At 34.8% G+C, this 22,979-nt stretch overlaps 1 protein-coding gene across 2 annotated transcripts in view; it reads left to right on the forward strand.

Annotated features, from left to right (window-relative positions):
- Positions 1–22,979, forward strand: part of MMP16 (matrix metallopeptidase 16) — a 177,005-nt gene that overhangs the window by 115,517 nt on the left and 38,509 nt on the right. For both annotated transcript variants that reach the window (XM_050317476.1, XM_050317487.1), the window contains 2 exons: positions 9,542–9,703; positions 12,814–13,031. In XM_050317476.1, coding sequence (XP_050173433.1) covers positions 9,542–9,703; positions 12,814–13,031 — 380 coding nt within the window. The remainder of the gene's footprint in view (positions 1–9,541; positions 9,704–12,813; positions 13,032–22,979) is intronic.

Genomic DNA, 22,979 nt, shown 5'->3' on the forward strand with positions numbered 1-22,979 from the left:
TATTTAAACTCCTTCCTAACTGATTTGGGTTCCAATAGCTGGAAATATCTGCAGCTAAAACATCAGGTTGGGGAAAAAAAAGATCAAAGCAGGAAAATAAAAAAGAACCAGGTAAATTAAAAGAGCAATATTTTTTTTGCAAAATGTTTTCTGTTGGTGTTTATTTGTTTTGTTTGTGTTGTTTGGGTTTTGAGGGTGTTTGTTTGTTGTTAATGTTGTGGGGTTTTGTTGTTGGAGGTTTTTTTTCCCTAATGGACAGGTTTAAGTTTCTACTTCAGGTCTATGTGAATGCTTCCTGGTTTTGTACATATATCAATCAATTCCATATCCTGTACTTCTATAATTAATGTTTTGCCAAAGACTTAAATGAAAAGACCTAAGTCAAAAGCCAGAAGACTTGAGGGGGTGGAATTAATCTGACCATATGTTGATGTTTATATCTGACTTAATCTCATGGATTCCCCTTTAGAGTTAGAGGAAAGATATATTGCCTTCCTGGGTAAGGTTTGTTGCATCCTGAAGTGGGTGTCTAAAATAAACTAGATGAATCATGTTCTGAAATACCTTTTTCTCATCTCTTGCTGTGAGGAGTGCAGGTATAGGCATTTGTTTTACAGTGTTGTATATCTAGATAACTTTCACCAGTTATGCTGAATCATGCCATTTCAGATTAGAGGAGAAGCAAAGTGCTAAGTGCTTCAAAATAACAGTACCAACTGGGGTAAAAAGAAATCTGTCTCAACCACAGAAATGCCTGTTTTGGGAAGAGTTCAGTGTAATACTCAGAAAAGGTGATTGCTGGTGTTAGCTATCCCCCGTCCGTCTTGGTATGGCAGGACAAACACTCTTTTATTGGTCTAAATATGGTAATTCACACATAGGTTGCAGCTCTGAATATTTGAATGCATAGTTGGTAGCATGGTAATGTGGAAACACGCTTTTAGTTTCCCGTTTCTAAGAATCATACATAGCTCCTTTCTTATGATGCAGTTTGGGAACTGATACAATGTAAGTATGAGGAAATGGGATTATCACTGAGTATTTAGGACACTGAAGATGCAGTAGTGACATGGAATTAATGTTGCTAGATGTACTCCAGCTAGCAGGGCTAGCAGAAGCAGCAAAAGTATTAGGGCCTGAGCTTCAGGAAGAGTTAGCAACTAAAATACAGATACATATCAACAGTGAGTCCTTAGCTGGTCTGAGTTTTTAATGATCACTTGTGCTACTGCCAGGGCTGGCCATAGCAGCTGTGGAATATAGTGCCCCCAGTGACTGCACTCAGCTCCCTGCTTTCCAGTGGGAAGCTCTGGTCTGAAAATCATCAAACATGGAACCTCTGGCATTGCTTCTTCTCCCTGCCAGAGCCAACCGCTGTCACTTCAGTCTGGGATCTTGCTGAGCTCCTAACTCACAGAAGGGGAAGTGTGCCAGGAGTGACTTCTGCCCTGGCTAACATTCTCGTGTCCAGTCTCTCCTGCACTTTGGCAGGGGCAACAAACTCCTGTCTTCATCTTCCTCTCTAAGCAAATTCTTCCATAGGCTTTCCTCTGCTAGAAGGCCCAGGAGTACGACTTAGCAGCCTGACCGTCTTGTCCTTTCCAGCACCCTTGGCCCTGCCCTTTGCAATCTTTCATCTTGGAGGCTGCCCCTCTTTGATGGGTGCTCAGGCATCTCCCTGCCAAAAAGTGCCAAGAGTCACTGGTGTCAAGTCCACAGTATTCTTCAAGTGCTAGAGAGGCTCACAGTGGTTCCTCTAGCTGTGGGAACATACAGCTGTATGGATGTAGAATCATCACAGCATCTTAGCAGCATATTATCCAATAGATCAGAGCATTTCATGTGAGTAAATTTTAACAAAGTAAAACCAAAGTAGCAGGTTTGTCTTTCTGTCACTTTTTCCATGTACATGATCCCTAGTTTGAAGTTGTCTCAATTTAAAATATGGTGCACACTTGGATAAGGTCTCCCTTTGAAGTCTGCAGACTTCTTAGAAAACACATCAGTTTTTCAGATCAGAGAACTTTTAATGATTTTTTTTCTTCTAATCTCTTTACCAATTAGGATTTAAAATTCCTGCTTCTTTTTATCAGCAGTCAAATGGAAAAAAATCAAAAACCAAAAAATGACAAATCATCTTGACATTTTTTTTTCTTAATATGAATTAAACAAGCAAAATGACCATAAAGGAAGAACTGCTCATATTAAAAAAAAAAAATCATATGTATGTACACACATATATAGATAAGATGGTCTTTAAGGTCTCTTCCAACCCAAACCATTCTATGATTTCTACCTCATGGCAGCTTACATCAATTGTGAATATTTTCAGTGTGACTTGGACTTCCTCCTAGTATTTACAAATATTTCTTCAGAGGTGGACACACAAGATATTTGGGCAAATGAAGAAAAAAAATCATCCCTTCGAAACAAAAGAAGGCACAGTGTTAAAAAGCCAGCACTCCAGCTGAGTGGCTTAGAGGCAAACCCTGCATTTGTTTTTGTCAAAGCAAGGATTCAATTTTTCTATGTCCTCATGCACAATTAAGGTTCTTTAATGTTTATTCTCACCCAGACTGCCACTTAGGAGTGGTAGAAAGATATATATTCTCTTCATTTGACTTACCCACAGTGACAAGACCATGGAGACTGATTGAGAATTGTACAATACATTCTCTTTTCATGCACATATCCAAATCTTCAATCCGAGCATGTGTTCATTCTCACATCAATCAGAAAGACGTTTTAAATACTTCTCCAGTTTATTATTTCCACTGAAAAATAAAAACAGAAAAAAAGAGAAGACTGGAAAGAGTATAAATAGATAAGGCTGCTGCAGTATTTGCAGCATTTGTAATTGCATTGGACTACTGAATAAAAAAAAAAAAAGGCATAAATGTTATTTAGCAACAAGGAGAATGGCCAGTGTATTTTGAAACATTTTTACTCTTGTGAGCTTGATGAGATAAATTAATTTGGGAAGGTCTTTTCTAGCAAAATGCAAAATTCCATCATAATTTAAATTTATTTAAGGTAGTTATTATCTAAAGATGACCATGAAAACACCCAAAATGAAACTTTTCAGTCTGTTACTCGATATGAATTTATTACTAATGGAATGAAAATGCCATTTGAGAATAATATACAAATTCAGTAGTGGGCCTGAGTGATGAAGAAGTTGATCCCAGGAGCTAGAGATTCAACATAAATGGAGGGGGTTTTTTAGTTTACTAGGTTCCCTGTCACAGCAAGGTTTCCTCAAAGCATGAATTAAAGCCATAAGTATTTTATTTGCAGAAGGAACATGTACCATCATATTGATGCAAGCTCTTGTGTCTTCTTTACATCCCCTGGGAGCATCTCCAACTGCTTCACATCTCTCCTTCTGGAGAAGTTCATGTTGATTCACTAGTCAGAGTAGTTTTAAAAGATTTTCAGTACTAGTGATTGAAACTGTGAGAAACAAAGTAGAAATATTCTTATACCCGTGCCTTTTATAGAAATAAAATTAAAAATACGTAAAGTAATTAATTCCACCCATATCAAGCAATTTACTAGAAAGTTATAGAATGTACTTGGCTACAGATCTAAGTAGTAAGGCAGAAATTCTTACCTTTTGCATGTCCTTGCCTTCTAAAGTACAGGCTGATCTGTATTAAAAAAGAATGTGGTATCCTGAATTCTTCTAAATTGTGCCCACAATATACAGAAAAAGTTAAATACTGCCAGGAAGGACATACACACTTCTAAACTCACATGTCCTCTTCATATCCCATCAACAATCTGAGTCACCTGAAGACAATATTCAAATTTCAAGCAAGCAAGCTGAAATTTCACACTAGTCTGTTAATCTTTTTAGAATAGAATAGGGTATCAAAAATATGCACATATCATTGTAGGTATTCTCAATTGTACACAGAGTAATTAGTACATATTTTGTCTGCACCTCCCTCTGTTTCTGCATATATACATATGTCTTCTTGAAAAGATTTTATTGTGTGTGGTAGTATATGTAATAATAGAGTGAAAGAAGACATTTTTATGTCATTGTCTCTTGTCACAATGAAAAAAAGCTAAATATATAGATATATTATTGAAAAATGATTTTTTAAAATACAGTGTGTAAAAAGTAGATACTCTAAGTTCATATAGTAAATGCATACACTCTGTGTGATACATTTTTATTTAAACACACAAAAAATTAGTTTAGGTCTTCATTTTTCAAAGCTGCTACATCCATCTTTTAGCAAAACTTTCTTTCCAAAATAACCATCAAGCTACCAAATTTTAATGCCAATGGCAGAAGTCTGAGATAATGTCAAGCAACTACATATGATTTCTTTGACTGGAAAATGTTTCACCTTTATTTGGGTAAGAGTATGCCTTTGATTTATATTTAGGTCCATGAATACTCTCAGTATAACATATATATACATTTTTAGTGCTTATGTAAGTGCATATGTAATGTATATACTCAGTTCCACTGTATTGTAATAAGGTCAGAGAGAGAAAGAATCTTCTTTTATGACTGACTGTTGAAATAACACGTTCAAATTCTGTGCTGTCTGGAAAGGATAGAAATAAAAAAGATACAAAACTACTTTTTTCCCCCACTTTCTGTAGGCTTTGTAGAGTAAGAATCTTACTCTAGAGTTTGCAACATTTTATCTTTTAGGGATTATCAGCGTTGGTTTGATGAGTCAAATAGGGGTACAAATGAACAGAATAAAGAAAATGCAAATTCTGAATACATCTAACACAAACTCATGGATAGTGTGTGTGTAATATTTCTGATTTAATGTATGCCTTGTTGATAATGGGACTGTAATGGAAGTTTTTCTTGCGCAGATTTGCATTTCAGATAGATATGTATTTGATTGGAAAGCATCTATCTACATCACTGGAAAAAGGAAGTAAAATAATCTTTGGAAGAAAGAGTGTATGTGTATAAAATATCTTTGTATTTTTGCAGTTTGTAATTTGAAATTCAGTTTCTAGATTTTTTTTTTGTTTTTCTCTGGATGGAAAAATCTTCAAAATTGAGGTTACATGTTAAGACTCTAGGGTATTGCTTTTATAAATTGAACTCATGTACCATAAAATAGGAATTAATATCTTCAGAACCAGGTTTTCTTAATATCTTACTGTGGACAAACATTAGCTTTGTTTATCTGTAGCCATGAAAAATATTGTATATATTACCTACAGGGAAAAGCTTCCCCATACAACATGCTCCACAGTGCTGGCTGTTGAATATTTGATATAGTAATACATATTTATATTCTGGAGTTTGGGCAGTGCTTGTAAAGTCAGGCAGATTTAGTGCCTAAAATAGTTTATTGCCTCAGAGAAAAGTGTCAGTATAAAAATAATAATTCTGTCTTAGTTCTTTACACACAGTATCTTTTTTTTCCCTTGTGAAATCAAACTTGAGATAAAGTAAGAAAAAAAAAAATCTCAATCTTTTTGAGCTTACAGCCATTCTATTCCAAACCCCCATGCTAATGGGGAACACAAGAACAGAGATGCACAAATACTGGACTTGTGAAACACATTTTCCAATATTTTTCTACTAGTCTGTAGATAAATACAAGGTGTAACTGAAGCTATTGTGATGAATATTCACCATTGTATATCCTTCAGTGGCAACTTTTACTTTAAAAATCATCAGAGTCATATGGATTTTAACTTTGTTACTCTCAACTTGTTAAAGTTTGTGGTGGTGCTTCATTTTGCTGAGTGGACTGAAATATGTGTTTCTACTTGGATAATGTATGCTGAAATATAGAGTCGTTTAGGACTCTCTCCTTCAATGGTGGGGACTGAAAATGTAAAAAGTACCCAGTGTCAATAGGATAACAAAGCTAGCCTGAGCTGGTATGAATATTTACTTGCCTTTACACTCCTTCATCTTACTCTGAGTACTAGCCACAAGGAACTGAAGGTGGCTTACTATCAACCTTGCAGTCACAAGTAAACTTACATGCAGCCCTGAAAGAAAGAGTGAGCACTGAGGGTTGTCTTTCTGCTCTCTCAGTTGTTTGTTACAGTAACACTGAGATGTTCAGGGCAAGTCTGCTCCCTAAAGCATCGCTGGCCTGAGTAATTGTTGCCTAATTGGAGAAATCTAATCGTATCCACAGAAAGAGGGATGGAAACTAAGTAATAAGGGCCTACCTGCATTGGACTCACATCCCGAGCTAGTTTAAATCTCAGTTTCTATGCACTAAGTTATTTGGGTCAGTTTAAATTCAGGATGCCCTGAAGACAATCATGTCTCCTGATGGAAATTGTTGTGAATAATGGGGCTATTTGACTACAAGTAGAAAATATGTTGCCTGTTAATCATTGTCACCCCAGGCAAGAATATTATTCTCCCAGCTCTTGCCTGTGACCTTCTCCCTTCCCCCTTATTCATTTACTCAAGGGCTACTCTGCCTTTGCCACACTTAATAGCTCCCCTGATGTCTGAAAGTTGCATTGCATGGGATGGAAATAAATACTGAATCCAGAGGGACAGTCAGATGCTGAACGTTATGCTTTTTTTTTTTTTCCCCTTCATTTTTACATCATCTCCCCTATTCAAAAGGCAAAGGGAGAAAGTCACGCTAAGAAACAGCCAGCCCTAGCGTAATATCTGTTATCTGGCATGGTCCCACTGTCACTTAGAAGCACTACTCTAAAGGCGCTCTACCCTATGCTCGTTATCTGTGATCCCGGAAGGAAGATATACCAGTATCTAAAGTGCTTTTTATTTATTTCCCTGTTACTATGTACTTCACCTTTCAAATCAACATGGACCAAAACACAGAAATTTCTGGAGATCTGTATGGGGACTCAATAAGGACTGATAACCAAAGGATGTATTAATTCTTCATGCACTGCATAGCTGGCACAGATAGAAGCAGTAGACTCTTACAAGACTGTTTATTAACTGTTGTTTCTTGAAATTTTAGGAAGAATAACAGGTTAACTTCCCAGATGTCCTGCCTCAATTAAAAAGTAGAGGTTGGATTCCATATATAAAACACTCTACTGATACTAACGAGTATACTAATTATAGTGGTAGAATAAATACCATGAATTAAAAACTATTTGAAAATGGTTCAGTCAATACTGTGGCCAACTTATTAGTGCAATTTTTAATATAGGACTTAGACTGGGTAATATTCTTAATTATTATGTAGGAAACATGGGTCTGGGAGGGGAATTTGCCCTTCACATGTCTGAAAAGCAAAAGAAGGTTTCTTCTTAAATATTTGAGTTAATACCAGGGAAAGAAATATTGCATTCTAATAAACCTAATTTAGAACTCTAACTTCCATAAAACACAGAAAAGAATGGAAAAATAATCTGAGGCATGTTGTCATAGTACAATAGTTATAGTATAGTAACATATTCTTTCATGTCATTTCAGCTTAAACCTATGATTTTTTTAAAATTAAAATACTTATTCCCTTATTAGTGCAGAATGAAAATCTTTGCAGAGTGCTTTCTGTGCATCACTTCCAGTGCTGAGGTTAGCTACAGAAGCTGTGGATTATTCATATGAGATGACGTCAAGCTCAGCTTTGTTTGCATATAAAAGGGCAGATGCAGACATCGAGACCCTTTGTCACCAGGACAGTCAAGCTTAGCAAACTTATTGCAACAGCACATTGAGAATCTACCTCATTATAAAAACAACTGCATCTAAGAAAAATATTGTCACAAAACACTTCATCTGGAGACCACATAATTATAAATGATAGGATAAACTTCTCATTTCTAGAAGCACATTATGTCACATTAATTTCTGAAAGATGTGATTTTTCTGCACAGTTACACTGAATAAAAGATCAAGAACATTTAGTTTTCATACTTCCATATTAAGAATGAGAAGATATGGAAAGACTCTTTGAACTAAGTACATAGTTTTACTTGTGTCTGTTTTCGTGCTTTCATTCAAACATTTATTTTACAAACATTAGCATGGCCCCATACACCATGAAGACATCTACTACCAAGTGTTTCCTCTTTCATATGAACTTGGGAGAAAGTTTATTTATTTGTGTCAACAAGAGGAAAGACTTAAAAAATTGAAATACTATCAACTATGTCCTCAAAGTTCTTTAACATATATATTTTTTTTTTGCTAAATTCAGCTTCTTAATATAATTACTATTAATATTATAGTACTTCCAGATCAAGTGCCAGCAGTAGAAAATAACTGTCCATCCCCAAAGAATTTACAGAATATAGGACAAGAGTTAATGCTGACCATTTTCTTTTTCCAATATGCAACTAGTAGGCCACAGTATAAGCCTTTAATTGTTTATATTTCTCTTTCAACAAGAAACTACATACTGTGAGTGGCATATATTTCCCTTGGGTCCAGCCATCTAAAAGTTAGATGGTCAGCATAAGCTGTTAATCTAGAGTACTTGTCTTGTCCGTGGGACAGGATCACACTTCTGGAGAATGGTTTCTCCCATCCATAGGTGGTGAATATGAACAATATTCTGGATGTGACCCTTTCCAGATGACTGGAATATTTCTCCTGATGTGAAACATTTTTCCAAAGTCTCATTTTGTGAAAGGTTGACTACAACAGAATTGTTATGAAAGACTCATAGAAAGATATGTAGAACTAAGTCTTAGATAAGTAAAAATAGACAAAATTAATACCATAGAGGTCCAGCTCTGAAACTCTTTTAGAAACAATCCTATTGGCTTTGATTTCTGTTTGCTTCACAGAGTGCCATAATTCTACTGTCAAATCTTCCAGTTGTGTCAAATACCCTATAATAAAAAATTTAAAGCTGCTTTTTAGAAAGGAATAGCAAAAAAATGAAATTGGTCTATTGTTTGGCTTTTTTAGTCCTACAAAAATAAAAAGGTTCTAATACTTAAGTAACTCCACTTATAAGCGAATTGCACAATGAAACATATAAGGACATCCTATTTTAAGAAGAATAGCACAACACCCATATTTTCCTCAGTAGGATTTCAGTTATGGTTATTCAGAAATGGACAACATCGACAAATAATCAGCAAGGGTCTGATTACAAGTGTTTGGATGACTAAGTGCCCTGTGGGGTTTGTCCAAAATAGGTAGTCCTCAGTTTGTGAAGTTTACCACACAAAGTAAGGATATTTTCCTTTTGGAACTATGTCTTGATGAAAGCATTTCTAGTCAGGTTCACTGCAACATCAGCTTCAAGTCAGAAATTGCATGTAAGCCTAGATGTGAGCTATGACACTTGAACCTTACACTTACCATCTGCATCAGTTAAAAAAGTTTTTGGTGTGTAAGAGCATCATACATTATAAAAATAATATTTTCCTAGCTAAAAAAAAAATAGGAAAGAAAAAAAAAGAGAAAACTACCTTTGCTGCCACATTATCCTTTGTATCCTTACTGATCTATTAATTATTAAGCATTACCTTGTAAATTCAAATTCAGTGAAAATGTCTTGCAAGTGCAGAGTCCTCCACGTGTTATTTCTGTTAATATGTTTATGGTTTCAAAGGTCTTTTTTTCCTTTTTGTCTCTTCACAGGAAACGATCTCTTCCTAGTTGCAGTGCATGAACTGGGACATGCTCTGGGCTTGGAGCACTCTAATGATCCCACTGCAATCATGGCTCCATTTTACCAGTATATGGAAACGGACAACTTCAAACTACCTAATGATGATTTACAGGGCATCCAGAAGATATATGGTATGTCATGCTTTAATTAGATAATGCAAGTATTTCACTTTAAGAGTACCTTTGAGGTCCTCCTGTTCACGTCACTTCTCCAAAAGAGTTTGTTAGTATGGTCTTCACCAGTTGTTAGGCCAGAGTTCTCCTTGTGAGTAGGTAATACCAAAGATTTTGATGAAGCTCTCTTACTTTGTTTCTGTTGACTGTTCACAACTTGCATTCGAATTTGCACTTGTCTGAAATAGTAATTTTAAATGTTTAAAAAGCCATAAAAAATATATTGCAAAGGGCTTCCAACCTATAAAAATATTAAGAAATACAGGCCTTTAACTATCATGGGCTTATTTGTACAGGAATCCAAGCTCATGTAACTGGATGAATTGATTGTTTATCAGTTTATAATTTATAATACAAAACAGTCCCCTCGCTGTACAAAGTCTGAGGTCCCAGAAAAACTCTTTCTTGTGATTAATATAATCAATTAATCTCAAAATGATGTTATCACCAGTGCAAGATTTTGAGCTACCTAGGAGAAAAGAAAAAAAAATACTTCTTTAAAATATATTTGTTTAGGTATTTTATGGCCTGATATAAAAGACACATGATGTAAATAAATTCTTCATTGATTGAATTCAATTTGACAAGACAAGGTAATTGAAAAATTAAAAACAAAAAGAGGCAAAATAGTAACATAATTAGGATTATAAGTTAAACGTAACACTAACTCCCATATTACTCCCTTAAATTTCCAAATATATAGTTTTGGGTTTAGTTTTAAGGACTTTGATTCTTTTGGTAAATGTTAAATATTCTGTTTTTTCTTTTAAAAAAATTTTTCCCTCCTGCACTGAAAAATCTGTGGTATCTGTGTGTTAATGCTCTGTATCCAGTACATATCATTTGAAATTGCCTTGCTTAATATTCCTCAGTTGAATTTGTATTGGATTCAATTTTGTACTCCCAATTTATTCTGCTTAAAGTTTGTCAGGTTTATCTTGAATATTTTCAGGGCTATTCCTTGTTTAATTTTGCTACTAGAAAGTACAAGTCTGATCATATAGAATTACTGTACTGCTAATTAGAACTCTGCAGCATTCATGGTGTTTTATATTAAAAAGATTTTTAAAATATCATACAACAAGCACAGATATTTATTTCCATAAAGCATAAATAGCAATTTCAAAATGATTGGCTGATCAAGTTTTGTTTGCTTGAGTTTTTTTTGCCTCTGTGATTAGCTGGAAGGAAGGTTGTTTCTCATGACCTCATAAGTTGGTAGTCTAGACTTAAGGGCTAGACAAGAATACTTTGCTGAAAACTAGCTGCTAAGCTGTAACAGCTGTGGGCTATACATTAGGAGAAAAGTGTTACCCCTGGGAAGTAATATCTGACATCACCACCAAATGGCATAAAAAGCTTTGGTTTGGGGTTAAAAACTTTCCAACATGAGCTACTGCAAAACCGATTCCTTTGCTCCCTTTAAAATCAAGAGGTGATCTGGAATCATATACCTCAATAAAAATGTCACACCTATTAAAATAATTACTTTGGTCTGCAGTATTCCTTGAAACACTATTATTAACTGTAAATTATAAATGTCACAAGTCTTAAAATTGTGAATAAAATAAATGCCTTATTAAATTGTATGACAACCATTTGGCGAGTGTAAGATTTCCATACACAATCCATCTTGTTCTTTTAAAATTTTGGGTTTTTTTGTAAAATTCTCAGAAATTCAAATGCTATTTGTATAGTTTTAGAGTTGTCTTACTATCAAAAAGTATTTCTGAATCTGGTCATGCAAATGGTTTTTATTTTTTGAAGTCAAAATGTATTATGTATTTAAAAGATTTGGAGAAAGGCTTGAATGGAATGTAGGTAAAAGTAAAGTGTTCATCTTGTTTCCAGAAATCTTAAATATTCAACAGAAACTTCTTATCTTCTTGTACATGAAAAATATATTTAAATGTTACTGATATATGGAGAAATAGAAAGATATTTTCAGTACACCTATTGCAAGTCAGTCAGTATACCATTAGGGTTATGATCAGCATCTATCTAGGATGGTCTTTTGACTTTCAGGTAGAGAAATTGTGAGTGGGATTAATATTTATTATGGAGTCATTTTACCTGTCATCAAACTCTGTATATCATGACAGACAATGTATTTGGAAGAAGAAAAATGTTTCAAGACTGCTCTACAGAGTTTTAGTTTTCCACTTCAGTTCTTTTAAATTCATTTATCTACAAAATGATTCCTTTAATTAGCAGGTATCTAGCTTTTTAAGACTTATTGGGGAAAAAAGGAAAAAAAAAAGGAGTAAATAATTTGAGAATATTGAAGAAAATACATGAATTATGGAGGTTTTATTTATAGAGATGCCTAGAATTTTAGGTCCAACTTTAAGAGCTCATATATATACCAAGAGGCATTGGGGAAAGCTGTGAATGTCCTGTAGCTAATGAACATGACATTACTTGGTCTAAAAATTTGATCCATAGTAAGTGTCAGGATGTTCCTTATATGCATGTATGAATTGATGAGTATAAGCAAAAAATAAGGGTTGAAAAATCTATTGACTAATGATACTTTATTTGTAAAAGTCATAATGATTCTGTTATAACAGTTCTTACTCAGTTGTTAAATAATGTGCTTTGAACTTACCTGAAACAATAGTGACCTGAGCATCCATTGCAGCTTTTATTGGAATGTTGTTCCAATAAGGAAGACCCTGGATAGTGAAAAGTAATTATTTTACTTAGTTTCGGTAGTCATTCTTTATACTCTTCATAACCAGTGCTTGGCTGTCCACTGGAACAGGCTCCCCAGGTAGCAGAACCAAGCCTGTCTGAGTTCAAGAAGTGTTTGGACAGTACTCTCAGCCATAGGATGTGATTCTTGGGGTGTCCTGTGCAGGACCAGGAGTTGGACTTGATGATTATAACAGGCCCCTTCTAGCTCAGCATATTCTATGATTCTATGATTTAATAACATCAAAAAGCTATATTAGGTCACTTTTTCATTCCCCTTTAACTGCAAGGTTTGCACTGCTTACAGCTGTTTTTTTGTGTATTTTTCCTTTGAGTGGGCATGTATATTACATCCTGCTGCTGTGTTTTTAAAGGTCCACCTGACAGGATTCCACCCCCAACAAGACCTCTACCAACCGTGCCCCCACATCGTTCAGTCCCTCCAGCAGACCCACGAAAGAATGACAGGCAACCCAAACCTCCCCGGCCACCCACTGGTGACAAACCTTCCTATCCTGGAGCCAAACCTAACATCTGTGATGGGAACTTCAACACTCTGGCTATTCTTCGTCGAGAAATGTTTGTTTTCAAGGTAGGAGGCTGTGAATTTTTCAATGTTAGATCAAATGTCTACATTTCTCCTTTTTTTTTTTTTTTTAAGCAAACTCTCATTCATCACTACTCTGCTTACCCAGTCTGTTCAGTTAGAAAGTTCAAGAAAGAAATTAAAAAATAAACATACACATGACTTAAACGTCTGTCAGGGGACTGCTGTAATGTTCTATTTTAGGAAAATACCCATGTCAGCAGAAACTGTAATGCCTCAAACTGTAAAGGTAAATAAATGCTGCATGTTATGGAGGGATAAAAAGGGTAAATCAACTCATGAATAAAAAAGATGATTTTGTTGGGAATACAACCACATCCCAAAATGCAGTAGATACTGTGTCTTCAACACTTGAGGTTTTTTCCATGAACTATAATTTTAACTTTACAATTAAATCTGTCATTTACAAAGGAAGTTTGTCATTGTGTTGTGGTTGTGTTGAAACCACAATATCTTAGTAAAGGTCTTTGCCACTAAATTCTTATTGTAAATGTGTCACTGTTTATTTCCACTCATCATCTTGCTCTGAGCTGAAAATGTGGTATATACAACAAACTGAAATAAACAAACTGAACTGAAAGGCAATCTTTTAATAGAAGCACTTTACTAAGACTCATCGACATCAAAGCTATCTTAGGAGGATGATCTGCAGCATGGTTTCCAGAAGGCATTGAATGTTGAAGAATAATTATAGAATTGTTATTACTCAGTCTCTTCAGCCAATTTGCTGACAGGTAGGGTTGTGCAAATATTCAGAAACACATAAGATAATCTGTTTCTTTGAACTAGTAGTGTGTCATATTTGCTTAAGCAATAAAAAGTGTGCCATCTTTGTTTTGTAAATATATGATGAGATCCTTCTTAACTTCAATATTATAAGTAGAGAAAAAGGACCTTTTGTATGAAAAGATAACACTTTTCAGCAATAGTGTAAGTACAAGGGAAGGGCAATGTATTTGTCCCAAAACATGAAGCTCCCAGTTCAACAGTTTTTGCTTTCCTTTCCGATAGGACCTATTTTTCCTTATGTGTTTTCTTTTTATATAACCCATCTCACCAGATAAATCTTATTAGCCGATGCTACACAGGCTTTCAGTTTCTTTAGCGTACCTATAAAAAGTACGTACAAATAGCTTTACATGAATTTGTTCAAAATTATTGAGCTACCTTCACAACCCAATGGGCAGGAAATATTTTTTCCATAAACAGCTAAGGATTTTGCCAGCCTCGGGCTGGCAGCCCATTCCATTTGAATAGATGGGATATTGTCAAACACTGGGAGGTCCTGAACCATCAGTCTTTTTATGACTAAAACTCAAATTTAGGGAAGAACCTAATTTTCTAACTTGACATTAAACAGGATATTAAAATACCTACTTCAATCTCTTGTCATCCACCTCAAGAGCAATAGAACATATTCTCATTTAGTTTAGACATAAATCAGTAGATTGTGTAATGTTATTCCACTAATACAAAATTTTCTGTCTAGCTAAATCTGTGTTCCTGGATAAATAGATACACCACCATTACTAATCACTCTTACCTATTCTGATTGAAAATACAAATTAAATTATTACTGTTTACTGCCTTAACACTACGTATTTACTATACATTTACTGTGCAGACTGCATTTATGTTCCAAAATTTAAATTCCATTCATAATCCATACTGTAAAGAGGCAACATGGTAAAAATTTCTCAGAGAAAAATGGCGAGTAGATAAACGTTTACAGATTTTATGTGTAAAGTCTGACACTCCAAAATGAAGTTGCTGCAATCATAAAAGCAGTGTGTTGGGAAGGGAAGTAAGAGGTCACCTCTGCCCAGGTTAATTTCTTTAGGGTCTCACAGTTCCCCTTTTCTCCTCAGGTTACCTGGGAACATGACAAGGCATGACTTGGTAGTGTGCTAAGCAACGGAGCTTACCTAAGTGTACAAAGCTTGGCTTTGTATACTGTCTTTGAATGCTTGAGTTAGTGAGCCTTAACTCTCTTGTTTGTTCATTAATTTGCTAATGAAGATTTTTGTCTGCTAAAGGATTTTCATTATGTTTGAGGTTTTTGGGGGAAGGAAGGGGCAATGTATAGGTAGGAATATGAAAGGAGCAGAAAAGAAGGAGTTATAGAAGTCAAGAGTTGTTGGTAATTTTCAACTTACCTTGCAGAATCCGGGGAGGTGTTGGGGTTATAAGGATGGTTATAAGGAAAAGCTCAGCATGTCAGACTGTAGCAGAAACAGGGTAGGAATGAATTCTCAGAAGGTATAAACAGAAATAGAGACTGAACACTAAATACAGGGAAAGCACCCAGCAATGGAGAAAGCAATGCTGGAGGTTCTGTGGTCTGTCACAACAAAACAAAAACAAAAACAAATCAAACAAACACAAACAAAACAAACAAAACAAACAAAAACACAAACAAAAAACCACTTCTTTGCTCTTGCCCCTTAACACTAGTGCAAAGATAGACTAGGAAGGCATGAGTGATGGGCTGAGAGCCAAGTACAGAGAGTTGGAGAACAGGGGATTGATGATAGTACAGTACCAGGTGGAAACAATTAAAGAAGAATTATGACCTTCATTGGAAGAATTATTGCTGGATATTTCCCAGATGAGTTAAATGAATAAAGTTGGAGTCTAATCAAATGAAATCCTTTCCTTTCTTTGTCATTATCCAGAAGTCTGTAATTATTGTGTAGTGGCAGATTTTACTGCCTTCTGAATGGCATGTATGCCATGTACCAGTTTCAAATTGAAAATAGCAACTTTTTTATTTCATGGGCAAGTCTCAAGCTCAGGAGCTCAATTTATTTAAATAATCCTTGAAATTGCTTGGGAACTTAGCCACAGAGTTGAAGAATATAAGCCCTTTTGAATAATTAAATTCTAATTTAAGCATAAAACTGAAGCATGAAATCTAATAGGTTGAGGTACACTACGGATTTTCATAGTAGATGACAAACAATATTAATTTCAAGAAGATTTTTTTCTCTTGGCTGTTGAGATATTGGGTGTACTTAAGAGTATCAAAATATTAGAAACACTTTCTGTGTTCAGTCAAATTGATGAGCTTTGACTATCTACCATTCTCAAATAGTATTCTCCAGAGTAAAACTGAATAACAGTAAACTTAAAGAGAAATGGAATTTACACTTAGCTATCCCTTTTTATTGTTTTTCCATCACTTTGACAAAGTAACGATCCTTGATAAAAATTGTAGGGTTATAGATATAAGAGAAATTGTTCTTGATCTAATATAAACATTAAACATATAAGTAAAGCAATGAACTTATTAAGGATTCCCTAAAGATTACCAAAGAAAATTATAATTTTGCAGATCAACTGTTTAGGTAGAAATTATTGGATTTTAAGGAAAAAAAATTATTTTACATCAAATATATACATATTACTGACACATAAATGTATTGTCCCAAAAGGACTTCTTCCTGAATTCTTTAAATTAGATGCCTGTAAAATGCCCTTCCTAGCTGTAAGGTTTGGGGATACAGTATACTGTACAACAAAAATATTAGTTAAAATCAATAGATTGTCAACTACTGGTTTCAGTTGCCATCAACTGATAAATACTGCTGTTATTTAATGCATGCTTAAATTGGTATAAGGAACCATCAGGATAGAAGAATTTCAATGCCAAAAATCATGAGTGCCAAGTTTTTATCTTTGGACAGCTTCTGTATTTGTATTGAATGCAATTAGTATTTAGCTGTCGCACTTATTTCCAATCTTTTCTCCAGCTATTTTCTCCTTCTGTTTAGTTAGAACTCCCCTAGGACACAGAAAATGGCTGAAAATGGAGAAATAGAAAGGTCTTCCTTTTCTGGAAAAGTTATGCATAGCGGTATGACACTGTCTGCCTTTAATGGAAAAACCTCTCTGCCATTGTGTATAGCAATATGTGTTATCCAACAATACTCTCTTCTTAAAGTCTCCTGAGAGTATCTTCAGGGCTAGTGCATCATGAAGAGAAACTCTGTTGTCTAAGGTCACCAGAAAAGATCCATTAGTGAAGAAGTTTGCAGCATGTATTTCCATTTTCTTCCTGTGTCCTGTGCAATTCACACTTTGTTCCTTGGCAACAAAATTACCTATAGCTCTGCTTCAACAAATGGTGTGACTGCTGTTAATATAATTTTCCTTTATATTCTTTTCAGTTTCACAGATTAAAAAAAAAATCCTTGGTTTTCTTGAACAAGTTATATCTAGAGAAATAAGTGATAAATGTGTGGAATTTGTCCTACAGAATCATCAAGTTAGAGGGACAAGTCACAGTCCTTCATTTATGTAACACAGAATTTTGTTTCACAGAAGAACATCTAATAGAGGTTACACTGGTCCTTTCTTTGTTTAATGCTAAATATTTAAGAAACAAGTTAATGGATCCTATATAATCTCCATGTTGGAAAAGTTAACTTCACGTCCTAAAGAACAGCATTTTTAATCGCTGTTGTATACTGGGGGTTCTGATAAAATATAATTTAAGTATTACAGAAAGAAGTTTGTCCATCAGACAAATAACATTTACAGCTGAGAGAAATGGATTATGAACACTACAGATGGTAGAATACGGAACCAATTTTAGGAAGGCCTTAACGAGCTGTGTTTCACTATTTTATAGCAATTTCTCCACAACTTGCAGAAATTTGTTTTCTGACTCTTCATCTGCTAAGAACCATTGTAAAAACATTTATGACATGCCAAATGAGCCAAGCCAATTAGGCTGTAATTACCCCTTGGCATTAGTTTAGACAGCAGTTGCTTTCATACATAACTGTATAGATTCCATTTAATATCCCTCTCAGAATTGTGTATTTATATATAGTAGGCTGTTAAAAGAAAAAAACCACCTTGATATGTGATGAACATAAAAGGAATTTTTTTAAGCATTTTACATTGGCTATTTAATCATAACTGGTATGTCTAATTACAAATCTGTGAGACCAAGGGAAAATACTACTAATAAAAAGCAGAGACAAAGAAACAGCTATAGTCTGAGACTTGACTTCACTGTGTTTGAAAGCAGACTTTTTTTCAAAGCTCTCCTGTTCTGTTTGTGTAGCTGGTTTTTGTTGTGTGATACTGTGGGTGTCTGAGCTGTCAACTGCTGCCTGGGAAAGTTCAGCAGAGGACCCTGAGGAAGCAGACACTCCGATCTGAGAGGGAAAACCACTTAACATCTCAGACTGGGAACAATAGTTCAGAAGTAGCTAAGTCTGAAGAGAACAGATTCCTTTCACCCTACTTTTTATATCACGTTAGGAAGAACAATTTGGTGGAATTTTCCAGTTTTGAACTCATCAGGGAGGAGAGATGCTTTAATTCAGGTAATTCAGGTTGTGTGTTGAAAAGGAAGGAGAAAAACAGCAAAAGCTCAGAGGAGCCTTCAGTGTATCATAGTAGATCAAGCTCACTGGAAATGTACAACATGAATGTTCTGTGACACAAAAACAAATTGCACGATGTCATGAAGGATAAAAGCAGGGACATGCTGAGATATCAAAAAGTCATAGCCTGTCTGTTTTTGATAATTGAATACTTCCACTGAGAGATGTAAAAGTATTCTCCAAATGTTACCCTGGCCTTTCAGTGTGCTTCTAAACAGGGAAAGGTTTTTAGCTAACACATTCACAGGTTTAAAATAGGAAGCACAGTTTGTTCCTCACTGTATGGAAAGTAGGTAGTATATTCCATCCAGCTGCAGAGGAATTCAGGCAAGGATATAATCACCTAGTTGTTAATTGTACCTGGATAGTTCAGTTTAAAATCCTTTTACCTTCTCACTTTTTAAAAGGTTTTCTTGGACTTTATTACACAGTTAGAAAGATGTCATCCCAGTCATAACTGTACTTATTATCTAGCACCTACTAACCTACAGACATATATGTATATATATGTATTAATTTTATTAATAGAAAGTTCTAAAAAAATCATAGCTATATTTAGGTCTTTTTTGACAAAGGTATCAATGGAAGTGATATATATCTCACTGAAATTTATACGCAACTTGAACTAATAATTGATCTATACTATCTGTCTAATAAAATTCTTGTTATTCATGTAGTAGCCCATTATAAAGTATAACCTTAGAAGGATGATCAACTCAGGATCTTCGACAGGGTTTTAGATTTGTCAGAAGAGAGAATACTATTTTATTCCAAAAGGCTACTTTTTCACTGGCAAACAGTGTGGTGTAAAAGGATTTAATCAGTAGAGCAGATGGTACTGAGCTTCTCTCATGTCCATCATATGTGCTTTGCTTTTAATTAGATACAGTCTATCCTCTGAGGCCAAACAGTTGCAAAATACATGTGGTTCAGATTTTTCTGAGGGGTAGCTAATCCTTTAGACACTGGTGTCTTTGACTGTGGACCCCATGAGTGCACCACACAAGCATTTCATCTAATGGGGGGTGTTACCATCTTGTTCATATGTAATTTCTCACACTATCTTGACACAAATAAACCCTCACATGCAAAATATATTATTATTTCTCATAATACCACTTTTTGCATGGCACAGTGGTACCTGTTAATTGACTACCTCCATACTGTGAGCTTGGATTATATGTATTGCAATAAAGTTTAGGAAGATTTAATAACTGTGTTGAGACATTACATTGAGCTTACAGACTAATATTCTTCTGAATTTATTCTCCCTGAGAGAAAAACAAGGCAGAATGATTTGTCTGATTTGAATTTAAACGTAAGAATTTTTTTTTTTATTGGAAACACAGGTTAAAAATGGAAACAGGTTTTCCAGAGGTTGTGGAGTCTCCATCTTGAAAGATACTTAAAAGTTGACTGGACATAGACCTGGTCAGCTGTCTGTAGATTGTTCTGCTTTAAGTAAAGGAGTGAATTGGATCTCCAGAGGTGCCTTCAAACTTCAACCCTTCCGTGATTTTGTGTAGCGACTGAAATATAAGAACTAAAAAGTCATAGCCTCCCAAATTGCTTATCCTACCTATTTTCTCCACTTAACTCCAAGGGAAGTTTCAAGTATTTCTTCACACTTCCCTGAAATCTCCAGATGTCCCTTCTAAACTCAGCCAGATTCTGTGAATCTGCTGAAATTTGACTGTTGCCCCTACTCACTTCACAGCAGCATTTCCTTCATCATCTCTTTTGGAATATGGCCACCAGAAGCAATAGCTAGATGGCCAGGAGACTGTTTAATGATTTCTGCATTCAGCTCAGAAAAAGAGACAAGGCAGAGGAGATTGGGGTGTGTGGCAACTGCTCACAAAGGACTAACAAGAGGAGTGCAGGGGAGGGAATATCCACCCCTTCCAGCTGTGTGAGACAGATCCTCTGCTGTCTCCTTTCCCTGGCTCAGCTTTCAGAGGAAATCACCCTCCTTCCTGGGGTCAGGCTCTGGGCTAAAACTCTTTATTCAAAGACTGCCTTGGTCCTGTCTCTGTGAGACTCTCACCACATCAAGATGAGCCATTAATACCCACAAGGTGTACTCCCTAACACACAGAGGACTTGCAGATAAAAAGGAGTACTTCAGTCTCTTCAAGGGATTTCGCAGAGAGTTGGACACTGAATTTAGCAGGAATACTGGAGTGAATTGTGTGAATTGATACACAAATGTAGTGGTAGGCTTTGGGACAATGTTTTGAAGATTTGGGCAGTTAAATGTGGATCTTAACAAATTCTTGTTTCTGATTTAGTTTTAATCTAATAAATACTAAAAAACCTGATACTAAATATTTGTAAATCACAGACCACAATTCCAAGAATTAGTCATTCTTTAGAAGCATTGTTTAAAATAGAGTGGAATTGGAGGAATCTGAAGATCTCTGTTACTCTCTTTATGCAAAAGGATATAGTTGGACAAGTTTTTATGTACTCTTAGGAAAGTACTTCTAACAACAGAGAATAAAAAAAGTAGAATTCTTACTTTTTTCTTGCTTACCAAAATAATCCACATGCTCCTCCAACAAATCATAGCTTGTTTATGTGGTGTGACTTGTGCATTTAGAATTGCTCTTTTTCTTAGTCACTGATCATAACTGTTCCTTTTTTGCTCCCCATGTGTCAAGAGCTTGTTCTGAAATCTACTTGACCATTAACTTCATTGTGGTTTGGATCAAAACAAGTGGTACATACTATCAAATGTAAGGAATGCGGAATAATTATAGTTCTGCATAGCACTAGTAAATAAGTGAAAGACATTAAAAATACAGATAAACAAATGCATGTGAAAAGACTCTAATTTGGTAAATTGACTACTTATTAATAACTCAGCAATAGACAGAGAATCTCAGTGGGAAAAATACATACTCTCAATGAGCATTATCACTTGAGTAAGGACTAATGATGTAAATTAAAGTGGAAAGATCAAATCCTGATTTTTTTTCCCTTACAATATTTGTTTAGTTACAAATATTTACAATTTAGTTACAAATATTACAATTTGTTTAGTTACAAGTAGTTACAATATCTGTTTGCTACAGACAGAGGATTCTGTCTCTATTAATTTTTTCTGACCCTATTAATTTTTCACATGTTATTTTAGTATAGCAAAATACAAAATAACAAAAAGCTTTAACTGAGTTCTAGGGTACAAAAGGTATTTCATTTTTTGGAACTTGCCTGTCTTCAGAGGCTCAGTGCTTGAGTGAACTGATTAAAAATATTTCATTGGCAAGAGAGTAGAAAAAAACGTTATTGACAAAAAATAATTGAAAAAAACTCACAGCAAGGAATTATCTAAAATTACATGGAGGCATATCTTCAAGTTTGTACCAGCAAGTGTTATCTTGTAATATTAACAATGCATTTTAATTGGGGCTACATCCTAATGGAACCAAAGGGAGTAATTGAAAAAACATTTCAAGCACAAGGCTTAATTAAAATTTCCTGTTGTATAAAATTGTGATCTTTCAACTAATTTAGGTAAACATTTTGGGAAACAATTGGACTGGCTTGTAATGTTAGGTTTTTCAAGCAGTGGTATTATTTGCTTATATTTGCATAATCTTGATTTCAAGCCAAAGCTTTATGTTCTAGCAGTATTTGTATATTTTTTTTTCTTTGATTCTTTTTTTTCCCCTTTCAAGGGATTGTGAGTCCATAATGCAGAACTTTAGCAGTGGTTTAAATGAAAATAAGCTATTCTCATTTGTTACTCTGAATTAGCTGTTTCCTGTGCAAAACGCTGCACTACTAAACAGTCAAGATCTTAAATGATGTAAAACAACGTGTGTGTTTATTTTTTCAACACCTTAGCAAATATTCACACTATTGACAATGTATTGAAAAATATAACAGATATTAATCTGTTAATTACCTAAATAGTGTATTTTCTTCTTTTTATATAAGCTATAGCTTGAATACTTTTTTAAGTGTTACTTTCCTTGACTACTGAATGAAAATTTGGCCTAGTTGAAAATAATGGGAAAAAACTCCATTGACTGTAATAGACTGAAGATTTCACTCATTATAAATACCTTTGACATGGCAGGGAGACTATCTATTTTGAGTAATGTGTATTAGGTAAAATCACACAAGAAACAACAAATTAGCTTGTAATACCAAGTATATGAAATAAAAACCTGGTTTTGTATACAAAATCAAATTCTATTATACTACAATTTCAGTCAATAAATTAAAATGACACAGAGACCATTTTTAGTAATGACTTGATGTATCTGTCCAGTGAAAATATCTTTACCAAGGAGACTAGATTGTATTAGGTCAAAGGTTATACTTGATAATGACAGAGTTCAATCCTTTCCTGTTCTCCCTTACAGTTCACCAGTGTTTCTCCTCAATCTTAGCACAATGGAGACTTTGATGATGTTTTGTGGTGATGTCTGGCCAACCCTTTGTAACACCTGCAGTCATTTACTACTTTAAATTGTACATTCCCATCTTATATGTAATCAGATGTAGTTTGCAGTATTACATA

This window comes from Myiozetetes cayanensis, unplaced genomic scaffold (assembly GCF_022539395.1).
Source record: "Myiozetetes cayanensis isolate MyiCay16 unplaced genomic scaffold, myiCay2020 scf1, whole genome shotgun sequence".
NCBI classification, from domain to species: Eukaryota; Metazoa; Chordata; class Aves; order Passeriformes; family Tyrannidae; genus Myiozetetes; species Myiozetetes cayanensis.